General features: G+C 42.7%; 1 protein-coding gene and 1 long non-coding RNA gene across 9 annotated transcripts in view; one reads left to right on the plus strand and one right to left on the minus strand.

The window, feature by feature from the left end:
* The window catches only part of CUX2 (cut like homeobox 2), a 467,974-nt gene that overhangs the window by 258,249 nt on the left and 194,259 nt on the right, over positions 1-15,466 (minus strand). For 2 of the 6 annotated variants that reach the window (XM_056536466.1, XM_056536457.1), the window contains exon 1: positions 5,679-5,909. The exons of 3 other annotated variants lie outside the window; for them this stretch is intronic. In XM_056536466.1, the coding sequence (XP_056392441.1) occupies positions 5,679-5,909 (231 nt within the window). Of the gene's footprint in view, positions 1-3,212; positions 3,228-5,678; positions 5,910-15,466 lie in introns of those variants that run through there. One more of the 6 variants, XM_056536518.1, reaches the window with a different exon arrangement.
* LOC130285204 (uncharacterized) lies at positions 3,226-5,821 on the plus strand. Of its 3 annotated transcripts, none has more exons than XR_008847292.1 (3): positions 3,226-3,460; positions 5,180-5,386; positions 5,687-5,821. It is a non-coding gene; the product is annotated as an uncharacterized LOC130285204 (long non-coding RNA). The 3 variants fall into 3 exon arrangements; XR_008847295.1 differs by having other exon boundaries at positions 3,226-3,405; XR_008847296.1 differs by having other exon boundaries at positions 5,690-5,807.

Consider the following 15,466-nt stretch of genomic DNA (forward strand, 5'->3'; position numbering starts at 1 on the left):
TGGAAGCAGTATATAAAACCTAGGAAATAGAAAAATTATTTGCATAGTGGCTTAGTCTTCCATTTTAAATGCATTTGGACATTTGAAGAACAACATTGGAGATAATACTTTTAACACTGAAGCTTGATTCAAATCATAGGCCAGTTTCTGAAGACACATTCCTATACACCAGCAGCTCCACTTGAAAGCAGACAGACAAAATACATAGACAGACAGACAGACAGATAGATAATCCAAAAGAAAGAAAGGTCCTGCAGAACTTTAAATAATGGAAAAAAGGGAACTTTATTCAACCATGTTAAGGTGTATCATTTCAATGGCATCACGTCGTCTTTTTCAAGCATGTTTATAGAGTACCTATCATCAAACCATATTTTCTAAGATTATATCAGATTATATTCCCTAATTACTCCTAACACCCCTCCTGCACTTAAAATTTTTTTTTCGACCTTTAAAAAGCTCTGTATCCTACCTCTCACCTTGCTCACATTGTGTGAGCTCCTGGCAGGAGAAAGTGGGCGTTTCCCAGCAGGCGCGACAATACTGAAGCCTGCGAGAGCTGTGCCTTGCCATGCCCCGCACGCAGTTTCTGAGTTTGGTCTCCTGCCAGGCCAGGAAGAGACCAAACTGTTTGAAGCAGAGCAGAGCCACCTAGTGGCATAAGCCAAAAACACAGCAACAACAAAAAAAAAAGGCTGTGAAGTCGCTGCACACAGATGCATATTGATAAATCTCCCCCCATAAAGGTTGAGAATTTTAACAGCAAGTTAATAGCAAAATGTCTAGAATTACATGAGGTACTCAACATGATGCTGTTAAAACGTTGCATCTTAACAAGGATGAATGAAGTTCACTTTTATACTCTATTTGGAGTGCTGTTCTAGATATTTGTTCTAGATTGACTTTTTCAGCCTGTGACCTAGACTGTTTCTGCCTCTCTGTACCTATCATCTTGTATGCAATATTTGATTGTGCTGCTTCTACTTACTTTTGCTAGAGACAGATAGATAGATAGATAGATAGATAGACAGATAGATAGATACAAAGGAGATACATATGAGACAGATAGATAGCTAGATAGATAGATACAAAAATATTGACCAATAGGGAACCTCTAAAACATAGCTTTTATTACGTCTAGTAAAAAATACACCCATTTTTTTACTTTTTTTCAACTGTGTGTATTTTTATTAGACGTAATAAAAGCTATGTTTTAGAGGTTCCCTATTGGTCAATATTTTTGGGAGACCTAACAATATATCAACCATTCAGTGAGTCTAGATAGATACGTGGGAAAAAAACACTGCAGCACTCCAAGGCTTGTGAAAAAACGTTGATAGCGTTTATTTCATCATAGTACAGGTACAGAAGGCAACATTTCAGCTGCGGTTAGCGTGTATTGTGACCCATCTTGTACTTTCTGCTCTACATTACCTGCTATGATACTTATACACCTTAGCTGTTCCAGCTTTCTACTGTTATTCTCACTATTTCATAATATGGCATTTGCATCGATTTTTCCAGTACTTGTTTGCCCTTAGTTGAGCCCGTTGCCCTAGTCTGCGCGGACGTCCATCCAGTATGTGCCAGTACTCAGCATGGCTGCGTGACACTTTCTTGCATGGTGCGCATGCGCATACATGTGCAATTCTGGCTGACCTCCGTACTCTGTTTACTTCCGCCCAGCAGTCGGCGCGCGCCTGTGAAATAATGACTGCACCGCCGGCGCGTCTGTTTACATCATGCAGTATCCGCCCAAAGCCTCCGCCTCTATGAGTTTTATTTATGATACTTCACTTTGTTACACTAATTACTGTAAACCTTCTGCATTTATGTATGAATTAAACTGCATTGTACATGTCTGTTTATTGCACTGATCGCCACTGTTTACATTTTTTATTATCTTTATGCAAATGAGTGATGTAATGGATGATGTCACTGTATCCACCATATTTATATCTCTTCATTTGCGCTGTGTAATTGCTTGAAAAAGGCTGCATGTTAGCAGCTGAAATGTTGCCTTCTGTACTATGATGGAATAGACGCTATCCACGTTTTTTCACAAGCCTTGGAGTGCTGCGGTGGTTTTTTCCACTTGTATGAAGCTCGGAACCCTGTGACCTGGGATCCCCACTGAGTTGCACCCACTTCTCCTTTGGATCTGATGGAGTGCTGCTACCTTCTTGTCTTTTTTTTTTTTTTTTTTTGATAGATAAAGAGATAGATAGAAAGATAAAAAGTTAGATATGAGATAAATAGACAGAGTCAGACAGACAGAAGATAGATAGAAATGCGAGATAGATAGATACATAGATAGACAGACAGACGGACAGATGGCATATACTTGACAGTGAATACAAGCTGGAAAAGACCATGATTTGGCAAAGTGCTAGACTTGGAGAGCATTGTGCTTGAGCTAGAACATCTCAATTCCACTTCTCCTCTACAAAGTGTGGAACAAAGTATGCAGTGTGAACTTCATTCAAGGATAAAATTGCACTTAATGATTGTCAGGCGTTTAAAGGGGTACTCCGATGCAAAACTTTTTTTTTTTGCCAGAAAGTTATCCTTTCAGTACTTATTAGCAGCTGTATACTACAGAGGAAATTATTTTCTTTTTGGATTTCTGTTCTGTAACGACCACAGTACTCTCTGCTGACACCTCTGTGCATGTCAGGAACTGTCCAGAGCAGGAGAAAATCCCCATAGCAAACATATGCTGCTCTGGACAGTTCCTAAAACGGACAGAGGTGTCAGCAGAGAGCACTGTGGTCATGACAGAAAAGAAATCCCAAAAGAAAAGAATTTCCTCTGTAGTATACAGCCGCTAATAAGTACTGGAAGGAGTAATAATTTTTAATAGAAGTAATTTACAAATCTGTTTAGCTTTCTGGCACCAGTTGATTTAAAATAAATAAATAAATAAAAGTTTTCCACCGGAGTTCCCCTTTAAGCAGCTTCTGAGTTACATATTATCACAAAACTGCAAAGTAAAACAATGTTATACATAGTGAATCCTGTGATTGAAAGAACTGACTGAACATAAAATAACAGAAAAATAATATACCTCCTACAGTCATATACGGTATATCTACCACTGCCGGCATTTTATTTATCCTTTAAATAACAAAGAAAAATATGTCTAAATTGCTGAATTATGTGAAATAAAACATATTTCCAATGTATAAGCATTTCTACAAATGTTTGCATACTGAGGTCTTCAGACATGTTCATTTCAACTGCATATAGCCCGTTAGTCTCTACTTTGTGTATAATCAAGGGGGATTGTGGGAAACTGTGTACCATGTTGCATGGCAACAGCAGGGTCACAGTTCACTGGAAACCAGGAAGTGATCAGATCCATGGGGAGAAGAACACAGCACATGTATACTCCTTAACATATATGTATGTTACACAGCTGATTTTACCAAATCTAACGTGCGGCAATGTGTTATATATGGTAAAATCTCCTTCCTTACCATCCCCAGGAGATGTTTTTGCCCGCAGGGATGGTGAGGATATGAAGTTCAAAAGTGCCCTCACCTAATCTCGTCTTCTCTGGCTACAATCACACCCCCTCAGTGTGATTGACAGCATGGGCATGGCCTACGTCATCGCTCTATTCTGTCTGCTTAGGGAACAGAATAATGACGTGGGCTGTAAATCACACTAAGTGGGCATGATTACATCAGGAGAAGACAGGACTAGGTAAGTATTGCTCTACAGGGGACTACTTACGGGGCAGACGGGGGAGACTTTCTAAATACGTATCCTCACCATCCCTACGGGCAGGAACATCTCCTGGGGATTGTGAGGGTAAAGATTTTACCATATATAACGTGCTGCCATGCTTTATGTATGGTAAAATCTCATGACACGTTCCCTTTAATACCAACTCTGCTTAATAGGGAAACCCCTTTATGGCTCCATTCATCATTTTAACCTAAAGTTAATGCCAAAATAACAAAGGGTAGCTCAGCACTAAGTAAAGGTGGCCAGACACATTAGATACAAGTAGGCTGAATATTTAACAACCACTGAATGAATAATTGTCAGGTGAACAATCCTTTTAGTCATGTGGTTTCACATTTTAGTCCATACTGGCCATTTATATAGGATCAAATTGGCCATAGATGATCAGTGAAATTGGGCAAATGATGACCATTCATTCTAAGATGAGATGTAATGAAAAATCTCATAATGAAACAGTTCCGATTGGTAATGGATACTCTCAGGCGGACCGGTCTCATTTAACATATAATTTGCAATCTTATCCCTGCGTATTCATTAAAAGGGAACAGAAAACAGGATCTAAACACTCGCTAATGTGCATGGACCCTTAATTAAAGGCCACATGGGCGGCTGAAACGTTGCTATGGAACGGAATAAAACCACTTGAAATTCTACTTTTGTGTCCTGACCTGGGCTTTGTTTTGCTGCTCTGCACCAAACTACGCTTCTACACTGAGATGCCGCTCACCCTGGACTTTCCTCTACGGACCCTTAATTAGACACAAGGCGTGAGACACCACTTGATTCCATGACCACTTTAACTGGCCAACTGTTTGACCAAGGCTCACAACAGTGTAAACTGACCATACAGCTCAGCTGAACCCTTAAAGCGTACCCGTCAGATCCAACAAAAAAACTTTTTTTTATATATATCAGTCAGTACCTACTCTTTACTGTGTACATCTAATTTTTATGTGTCTAGCACCTTTATTTTTTTATTACACTTTTAATTTAGCTCACTAGTCTGAATTCCTCTCAAAGGGAGGGGGCGTGGCCTCACTGTGCAGGTCTCCACCCCCTCCCTCAATATGCTGTCTGCTCACATCTCCCCTAGCATTAGCAAAACTACAACTCCCAGCTTGTCCTCACTGACAGTAGCGGGACACAAGCTGACAGTGCGAGGATTTTTCCTCTTGCTGTGAGCCCTGCGCTCACAGCTGTCAATCAAGGAAGTTTGTCCATGACATAGATGATGATGCATGGACACAGCAGGACTAGTATGTGTCCAAGCAGGCAGGGGGGGGGGGGGCAGTTGTTAGACTGGCTTTTTCAGTATGAAATACAGAAAATTTTCTAATGAAAGCATTTGCAAAACTTATTGGTTATACATGCTTTACAACATATCAAACGTTTTTGTATCTGACTGTGCCCATTTAAATGTCAGCAGGACCGTCCCACAATCCTATGAGAATGGTGCCTCCTGACCCTTCCCCAGTGACAGATGATATGGAGAGAATGGTCTGGCATGCTGAGATTCAGCACGCCCAATTCTTTTGTTCTCAGGAGAGCAGCCTTCTTCCCTTTGCCTATTCAGAGAACATGCACACTTTGCTGAATTGAGCGCCCATGTATATAGGGGAAGGAGAAGACATAGGTATGTAAAATGTACGGCCAGTTTTTGCAGACTGTAATGGGCAGAGGCATAAATTAAGAATACTGGGCCGCAGTGCTTCATTTATAGTACTGGTCTCCTCATATAGGAAAGAGTTACCTAATAGGCCCCCCGCAGGCCTGGATGCAACCTCATCCTCTGCATTTCTTATAGTTACACCCCTGTAATGAAGCCTGTGTAAATGCACTTAATATCAAGCTGTTTATTTATGCCTCAATAAATCCTATACTGAGAAATCCCTCCAGAAAGCCTGAAAATGATATCCTGTTAATACCTGTTTAGCAGAATCCGAAACGCACCAAGCATTGATTGATTGATGGATGAAGTAAATGTCACTAAATAGACCAGGCTGAGATCGGAACGATCCTTGAACCCCCAGAAGCTGAAAGATGAAGAGCTGGAGAAGATGCGTCTGTGGGAAGGTTCGGAATAAAAGCGTGGATGCAGATGGTTTGATATTTTTTGTTTTGCATCTAATTGCAATCAACAGCGACATCTGACACATTGACAGCATCAGCAAAATTGCTGCTGAGAGCACAGAATCTTTGTCTAAAAATAATCAGCCATTCTGTGCACCACTGTTTGTTATAATGGTAATCGATGCTGGAGGATTTGAATTCCATCAATGTATAGATCTGTTCTGTTCTGCCTGGTGATTGTGTTCTGCACACACATACTCTCCCCACTGAAGACAGAGCAGACGCACTGTGTGATAAAGATAAGCTCAGATTCTTTTCATACATTCCTTATCAGTTCTAATTCTCCACCAGCCAGAGATGTTTCACAGCGGTTAAAGATTAGTTCAGCTTCTCAGACGCCAAATCTGAGGGGTATTGATCAATAAATCAAATCAGGGGCAATCAATGGTCCAATAAGAAGAGTCTAGCCAATGCATTATTAGTGGCGCCCACAGAACAGGAGCTTTCATCAAAACATTGCTTTTCTGGCTTCTTTCCAGAAGCTGGTCTGGCTAATAGACTCCCACAGCAGTGGAGCTTCATCCCAGCAGAAGAGCAATAAATTTCTCATCAAACAGCCGATAGAGAGACAAGATGAACATCTGTTTTGCTGCAATGAAACCCTGTGTTCTTCAGGATAAAATGCTACCTGCAAACCAGGTCTGACAGACCACCCCAAAGGCGAACTCCTATCGCACCGAGTGCGGCTCTTTGTATTTGCCAGTTATTTCAAGCCGGTAATTTAAGGTGACTTTGTATTCTTCACAGCTGCCTCTACAGCTTTATCAAAACATATTCCGACTCTGTCAATATTAAGAACCATCCAGGGATCCCGTACTATGAAGGCAATTTTATGATACCCATTATGTGGCAATGCAACTTCATTAAAAGCTGTTTATTCCCTCTAAGCGTTGTAAAGTACTATCCCTCAGCCATGAAGGATAGTCCTGGTGAAGACCTGAGACTGAGAAAGTCTTTCTTTTAAAGAGAATTTCCGTGCAATATGTCTTTTCCTGCAAGACAAGAAATCGCTGTGCTTTATTTAACAACTAAGCGCTTGAAGATTTTTACAGTCATCTGACTGATGGTTACGGCAGTCGTCTCTGTAACCTTTAAAGCGCCACAAATCTATGTCTTTTGTTGGACATCTCAAATCCTGGAGTTGAGTAATAAAGGAAAAAAATGCTTTGTTGTAGAGATCATAGCTACAAAAGGCTAAATCATTTAAAGATTAGTTATTGTTCTGTACTAACTGCAAGTATAGTCTCAGATGTATTGTGCACATGATGACAGAAATGATGTAATGTTGTTTTATTAGCTTCTGGATTCAGGAATAGCTCTACAACGAGGAGTATTTAACCAGAATATTACTTCATACATGAACACAGTTTGGGTTATTGAAGACTACTGCCCTCATCACATAAACATTTCATTAAGTGAGATACAAAAGATTTTTCTTCAAATAAAATTAATACAGTTTGCCTTTATTACATACAATAAATAAATAAATTAAAAGAATGTGTTACATGCGCTCCTGGGGTCCGGTGTCCTGACCGGAGGCGCTCCCCTGCTGTTATGGGCGCTTCTGCGGTCCAGTGTCCTGGCCGCAAGTGCTTGCCTCTGCCCCTCTCTGGTGCTGCGGTCCGCTCCCCAGATCGCAGTCACTCCCGTGTCCCCTGCCCCTACTCACCTCTCCACACTCCTATTCATCCTGTTTGCTGGCACGTGCACCAGCGCGCTGACAATTGGTAATTGCTGGGCGCTGACTCTATAAATGGGACTGACTTCCCCTTGACCCCTGCCGGATCTTTGTGTCTCCTAAAGCCTTATAGAAAGCGTTTTCCTGTGTCTTCTGATTATCTGTGTACCGTACCTTCCTGCTAAGTTCCTGACCTTGCTCTTGTGCCGCCAGCCTCTGACCACCTTGCTACGTCCCTGACCACGCTCCTGTGCCGCGAGCCCTGACCTTTTGCCTGACCTGACTACGAGCTTGCTTTATCCTTCCTGTGCCACGCTACACCTTGGCAGCCTGTGTGGGTGTAGCGTGTGTGAGTCGTATCAGGGTAGCGACCTGGGTGCCACCTGCCACAGCAAGTTCATCCCACTTTGCTGCGGGCTCTGGTGAAAACCAGCAGTACCTTAGACCCCGCTCCCTGGTACGGCCCACGTCATCTTCCACACAGGTCCAGCGGATCCACTTCTCCATCACCAGCCATTACAGAATGCTGCTGTACACACATGTAAGCAATAGCTCAGCTGTTTCCATAATTCTTGTAGACAGGGGCATATGGATGCATGGAGGGGTCATGTTGGCCACCATTTCATGCTGTGGTCAACACAGCTCCATTCATAGGGGGGGCTAGGGTGACCGACCGCAATAAGACACTTATCCTTTATGCTTTGGACAGAGGATAAATTGCCCTACACCAGTACACTAAAATAGATACCTGTTACTGTCACATACTGGAATGTGAACATTGTATGCCACAATCTATTTCATAAAGGTTAGACTGGGGTTTGGAGTCTAAGAAAGCCAATTAATATCCTTAAAGGGGTACTCCACTAGAAAACATTTTCAACTGGTGCCAGAAAGTTAAACAGATTTGTAAAGTACTTCTATTAAAAAACCTTATCAGAACTTATCAGCTGCTGTTATGATCCATTTTCTTTTTGAATTTCCTTTCTGCCTGACCACAGTGCTCTCTGCTGACACCTTTAGGAACTGTCCAGAGCAGGATAGGTTTTCTATGGGGATTTGCGCCTACTCTGGACAGTTCCTAAAATGGACAGAGGTGTCAGGAGAGAGCACTGTGGTCAGGCAGAAAAGAAAAATAATAATAATAACTTCCTGCGGATCCTACAGCAACTGATAAATACTAGAAGGATTAAGATTTTTTTTTTTATAAAAGTAATTTACAAATCTTTTCAACTTTCTTGCACCATTTGATAAAAAAATGTATAATTTCCAGTGGAGTACTCCTTTAAACCAAACAAAGATGTGTTGCCCTTATAGTAGAAGGTAGGAGAGTCCAGGAAGGATCTACCTCAATTACCAGGCAATAAATACGCATTAATAAATTCCCATTTATTAATGCATATTTATTAAAATTAGTGATTTTGAATACGTTGTTTTACTGTTTAAAGTGTTTTTTCCTGAATTTTTCATAGATTGTTTATCCTGACCATCAATGTCTGCAGAACTAAGGTGTTCCAATGATCAATGGTGACACAGCTGTTCAGATTAAAGTTAGACTGGTTTAGACAGCTATGCCGTTCCTATCTCAGCCCACATTCTGAACAAGATTTCTGTAAAAGCAAACGGTGGCAGTCAACCCCTTTAAGAATATAATCATTTGAAATAACACATTATTATCAATGTTTTTACCCTTAAATGTTGTATGCTCATACACATATACAGTGATCCCTCAACTTACAATGGCCTCAACATACAATAGTTTCAACATACAATGGTCTTTTCTGGACCATTGTAACTTGAAACCAGACTCAACTTACAATGTACAGACAGTCCAGATCTGTGAAACATGTCACAACTGGAAGAACTGACCATTCAGAATTGGCATTTTACTGGTAAATCACCTATATTACTGAAGTGCATGCACTGACTGGCTGTCTGGTAGCGCCCCCTACAATACAGGGAGGAACTGCAAGTTCTGTACTACTCCTTACCTGTGCCAGGGTTAGCTGCTCCTTTTGGACACCAAGTAAGGGTGGCTCCATTTGGGACACTGTGTGTACTGTACAGGACCTGGAAGAAGCTCCTGTCCTCTACATAAACCATTGTTTCCCAACCAGGGTGTCTCCAGCTGTTGCAAAACTACAACTCCCAGCATGTCCGGACAGCCAGCGGCTGTCCGGGCATGCTGGGAGTTGTAGTTTTGCAACAGCTGGAGGCACCCTGGTTGGGAAGCACTGACATAGACAGTGATTTACAGCACCAGCAGATCTTTCTTACTATTATATGTAAGGATTTGCTTCATCTATATTAGTTATCTACTTATTTTTCTTTAATCCTCACTTTTTCCTATTTTTGGATGACATTTTGGTGGCTTCAGAACCAATTACCAGGTTTCCATAGAGTTATGGTCTCAACATACAATGGTTTCAACATACAATGGTCGTCCTGGAACCAACTAATATTGTAACTTGAGGGACCACTGTATAGTAATTCCTAACTTACCAAAAACAGTAACCTGTAGCAGGATAGACATGTGATTGTGTCAGGAGAACATTCCCCTACAAAGTCTTGCAAATATCGGAAATAAACACAGCATCGATAGACTTTACAAAACCATCTCTACATTCACTATGGTCAACCAACATAAATTCATTTAAAGGGGTACTCCGCCCCTAGACATCTTATCCCCTATCCAAAGTATAGGGGATAAGATGTTAGATCGCCGGGGTCCCGCTGCTGGGGACCCCCGGGATTGCTGCTGCAGCACCCCGCCATCATTACTGCACAGAGCGAGTTTGCTCTGTGCATAATGACGGGCAATACAGGGGACGGAGCAGTGTTACGTCATGGCTCCGCCCCTCGTGACGTCACGGCCCGCCCCCGTCAATACAAGTCTATGGGAGGGGGTGTGGTGGCCGCCACGCCCCCTGCCATAGACTTGCATTAAGGGGACAGGCCGTGATGTCATGAGGGGCGGAGCCGTGAAGTCATGTTGCTCCGGCCCCTGTATCGCCCGTTATTACGCACAGAGCGAACTCGCTCTGTGCAGTAATGATAGCGGGGTGCCGCAGAGGCAATCCCGGGGGTCCCCAGCAGCGGCACCGCGGCGATCTGACATCTTATCCCATATCCTTTGGATAGGGGGTAAGATGCCAGGGGCGGAGTACCCCTTTAAGAAATCCTAACATTAGAAATGTTGTGCCTATTTTCCTAGTTTTCTTGTCTATAAAGGTTCTGGTGAGTGTACCTAAATAAAAACCATAAACTAGATCAAGTTGTCTCTGAATGCATACATGCTGATAGGTCTAAAAGATTTATTTTCCATTTGCTTTGGGCCAGGTGGTAATATTTCTGTCTTTCTTCCAAGCAGCATTTGAACTAGGAGGGCACAGTCATAAAGCTTGATCATAGGGTCAACCTTCATTTAATGATTATGGCTTCTAAATTACACTTGGAGTGTGCAGGCCACATCTGAGCAAGCAGTTCATTAACACAGGACCCTAAAAAAAGGGAGATAGATGAGCACTTTAATGAACAGTTAATATTTAATATGTTAAAATATTCAATACCCACAGAAAATGAGTAAGAGCTACTTTCGCAAATCTCAGTGTGGAACAATGTTAAGCTGTTTGAGGAACGCACAAAATATATTTGGATGTAAAGTTATTTTTTGGTAAATCATTACTAGTTATTACGGAAGAGTTAATCATCATGTGTTAATAGGTCACACATAGAAGTGTACACTAATCGGCCATAACATTAAAACCTAGTCTAGTACTGTATTGTATAGGTGCCCCTTGAACCTTGAGGTGCAGTCTCCATAGGTGAAATTTGTTTTTCCAGTACATTCCTCAAATGATCAGTTACTTTTATGGACATTTATCAACGGGTTTAGTCAGGTTTTCTTTACTATAATTGTCGCAAAATTGTCGCAACTGCGACTACGCGATTTTTCGTGCGACATTTTGACTGGAAAGCGAGAAAAGCAAGTTTTCCAAAAATTAACTACGTAGTGATAATTTTAAAATGGACTGCGGGTAGGCAGGTATTTATTAACTGCGACAGTCGCAACTGCGCAAAAAACAGGGTTAAAAATTGACAAAATTTACTCCAGCTCAAACATGGAGCAGAAAAAGCTACTACCAAAGTAAAAAAGAAAAAATTGCTTACGTGAAAGAAAATTATCAACAGGCTGAAACCAGTTGATAAATAAGTCGCACATAAGCAAAAAAAAGTAAGGGAAAAATTACTAAAAAAAAAGAATACATAAGTAAACATTGATAAATGTCCCTCTTTGTGATTTTGTAAAATTTGGAGGTCAAATTAATAATTCTTCAAACCATTCCTGAATATTTTTTGCAGTGTGGCAGGGCATGTTACCCAGCTGAAAGGGAATAATGTTGCGGTGAAAAGGTATACTTTGTCTGCAACAATGCTTGAATAGATGGTGCATGTCAAAGTAATATCCACTTCCAGAGGTGGCCAGGGGTCAGGATATGCTTCCATTTCCAGCTAGATAGCTCCATATGTCAAAAGTGGCTAAACGCTGTGTGTTGGCACCTATGTACCATAGCTAGCTTTCACTTTTTTAGCAATTAAAGGGGTACTCTGGTGGAATTTTTATTTTTATTTATTTATTTATTTTTTATCAACTGGTGCCAGAAAGTTAAACAGATTTGTAAATTGCTTCTATTAAAAAATCTTAATCCTTCCAATACTTTTTAGCTGCTGAATACTACAGGGGAAATTATTTTCTTTTTGGAACACAGAGCTCTCTGCTGACATCATGACCACAGTGCTCTCTGCTGCCAAAATCCCCATAGAAAACATATGCTGCTCTGGACAGTTCCTAAAATAGACAGAGATGTCAGCAGAGAGCACTGTGGTCATGATGTCAGCAGAGAGCTCTGTGTTCCAAAAAGAAAATAATTTCCTCTGTAGTATTCAGCAGCTAATAAGTACTGGAAGGATTAAGATTTTTTTAATAGAAGTAATTAAAAAATCTGTTTAACTTTCTTGCACCAGCTGATAAAAAAAAAAAAATAAGTTTTCCACCGGAGTACCCCTTTAACCCCTTAAGGATCAAGGACGTCCGGGGACATCCTGGCACCCTGGGCTTTAAGGTCCAAGAACGTCCCCAAACGTCCTGGCGTTTTCCGGTCCCTGCCGCGCGCCGGGCAGAGATCGGAAGCGGATGCCTGCTGAAATGCTTCAGCAGGCATCCAGGGCAAATGCTGAGGGGGGCCATGTCGGCCCCCCATGTCGGCGATCGTCGCAAATCGCGAGGGAAATCGCCCCTGCGATCTGCGGCGTTACCGGACTGATCGGGTCACAGGGACCCGACCGCCCGGTAATTTTGCATGATCCCGGTTGTCATAGACAGCCAAGACCATGCTGAAGTATAGGAGCGAGGTGGCAAGCCTGCCACCTCCTCCTATCCCCTGCGATTCGTTGGTTAGAACTAACCGACCAATCGCAGGGGGGCGGTTACTTCCTCCCGCCCTGCCCGGCCCCTGGAAGTCCGGAGAGAGCGGGAGGCAGACCGGAGGACGCGGTGGGGGACAGGGGAGTGCTGGGGCCCCGCCCCGGTACTTACCTCGTCCCTGAAGACCAGGATCCCGGCGGCAGAGACAGTGGCGGTGACGACAGGTGAGTGGATCTTCGGCGGCGTTGCGGGACCTTTGCAGCAGTCCAGACCGACGTAAAGCGATCTGGACTGCTCCATCTGGTCCCCTTACACTACAACTCCCAGCATGCCCAGACAGCTAATGGCATCTGGGCATGCTGGGAGTTGCAGTTTTGCAACATCTGGAGGTCCACAGTTTGTAGACCACTGTGCCCTTCCAGATGTTGCAAAACTACACATCCTCAGCATGCCCTTACTGTCCAGGCATGCTGGGAGTTGTAGTTCTGAAACATCTGGCCCTTCAGATGTTGCAGAACTACAACTCCCAGCATGCCTGGACAGTTTTGGCATACTGGGAGTTGTAGTTTTGCAACATCTGGAAGGGCACAGAGTGGTCTGCAAACTGTAGTCCTCCAGATGTTGCAAAACTACAACTCCAAGCATGCTGGGAGTTGTAGTTCGGCAACATCTGGCTCTAAATATGTTGCCGAACTACTACTTCCACCATGCCTGAGAATTCTTGTAGTTGTAGTTTTGCAACATCTGGAGGGCTACAGCTTGGACACCACTACACAGTGGTCCCCAAACTGTTCTCCTCCAGCTGTTGCGTAACTACTACTCCCAATAGGCCCTTCGGCTGCCTGGGCATGCTAGGAGCTGTGGTTTTGCAACAACTGGAGGCACACTGGTTGGGAAACATTGTCTGTCTCCTAACTCAGTGTTTCCGAGCCTCCAGCTATTGCAAAACTATAACTACCAGCATGCACTGATAGACCGTGCATGCTGGGAGTTGTAGTTTTGCAACAGCTGGAGGTTACCCCCCTTCCCCCCCCCCCCTGTGAATGTGCAGGGTACAGTGAGTATCAGGCTGCAAGTTTGCGATGCAGCAAATTTTGCGCGGCAGCTCAAGCTCGCAGCAGGAAACTCGCTGTAATCCCCCACCCGTGTGACTGTACCTTAAAAACACTACACTACACTAACACAAAATAAAATAAAAAGTAAAAAACACTATATATATATAAACCCCTACACAGCCCCCCTCCCCTCCCCAATAAAAATGAAAAACGTCTGGTACGCCACTGTTTCCAAAATGGAGCCTCCAGCTGTTGCAAAACAACAACTCCCAGTATTGCCGGACAGCCGTTGACTGTCCAAGCATGCTGGGAGTTTTGCAACAGCTGGAGGCACCCTGTTTGGGAATCACTGGCGTAGAATACCCCTATGTCCACCCCTATGCAAATCCCTAATTCAGGCCTCAAATGCGCATGGCGCTCTCACTTTGGAGCCCTGTCGTATTTCAAGGCAACAGTTTAGGGCCACATATGGGGTATCGCCGTACTGGGGAGAAATTGCCTAACACATTTTGTGGAACTTTTTCTCCTTTCACCTCTTATGAAAAGGTGAAGTTGGGGTCTACACCAGCATGTTAGTGTAAAAAAAAAATGTTTTACACTAACATGCTGGTGTTGCCCTATACTTTACATTTTGACAAGAGGTAAAAGGGAACAAAGCCCCCCAAAATTTGTAATGCAATTTCTCCCGACTACGGAGATACCCCATATGTGGGCGCAAAGTGCTCTGGGGGCGCACAACAAGGCCCAGAAGGGAGAGTGCACCATGTACATTTGAGGTGATTTGCACAGGGGTGGCTGATTGTTACAGCGGTTTTGATAAACGCAAAAAAAAACTGAAGGGGTACCTTCAGACTCAGAAGAGATGGGGTTACAAGTTTTGGGGGATATTTTCTGCTATTAAGCCTTGCAAAAATGTGAAATTTGGGGGGAAACACACATTTTAGTGAAATTATTATTATTTTTTTACATATGCAAAAGTCGTGAAACCCCTGTGGGGTATTAAGGCTCACTTTATTCCTTGTTACGTTCCTCAAGGGGTCTAGTTTCCAAAATGGTATGCCATGTGTTTTTTTTTTTTTTTTTTTGCTTTTCTGGAACCATAGGGGCTTCCTAAATGCAACATGCCCCCCAAAAACCATTTCAGAAAAACGTACTCTCCAAAATCACCTTGTCGCTCCTTCGCTTCTGAGCCCTCTACTGCGCCCGCCGAACACTTTACATAGACATATGAGGTATGTGCTTACTCGAGAGAAATTGGGCTACAAATATAAGTATAAATTGTCTCCTTTTACCCCTTGTAAAAAGTGGGCTACAAATATAAGTATAAATTGTCTCCTTTTACCCCTTGTAAAAATTCAAAAATTGGGTCTACAAGAACATGCGAGTGTAAAAAATGAAGATTGTGAATTTTCTCCTACACTTTACTGC

This window comes from Hyla sarda, chromosome 1 (assembly GCF_029499605.1).
Source record: "Hyla sarda isolate aHylSar1 chromosome 1, aHylSar1.hap1, whole genome shotgun sequence".
Taxonomy (NCBI): Eukaryota; Metazoa; Chordata; class Amphibia; order Anura; family Hylidae; genus Hyla; species Hyla sarda.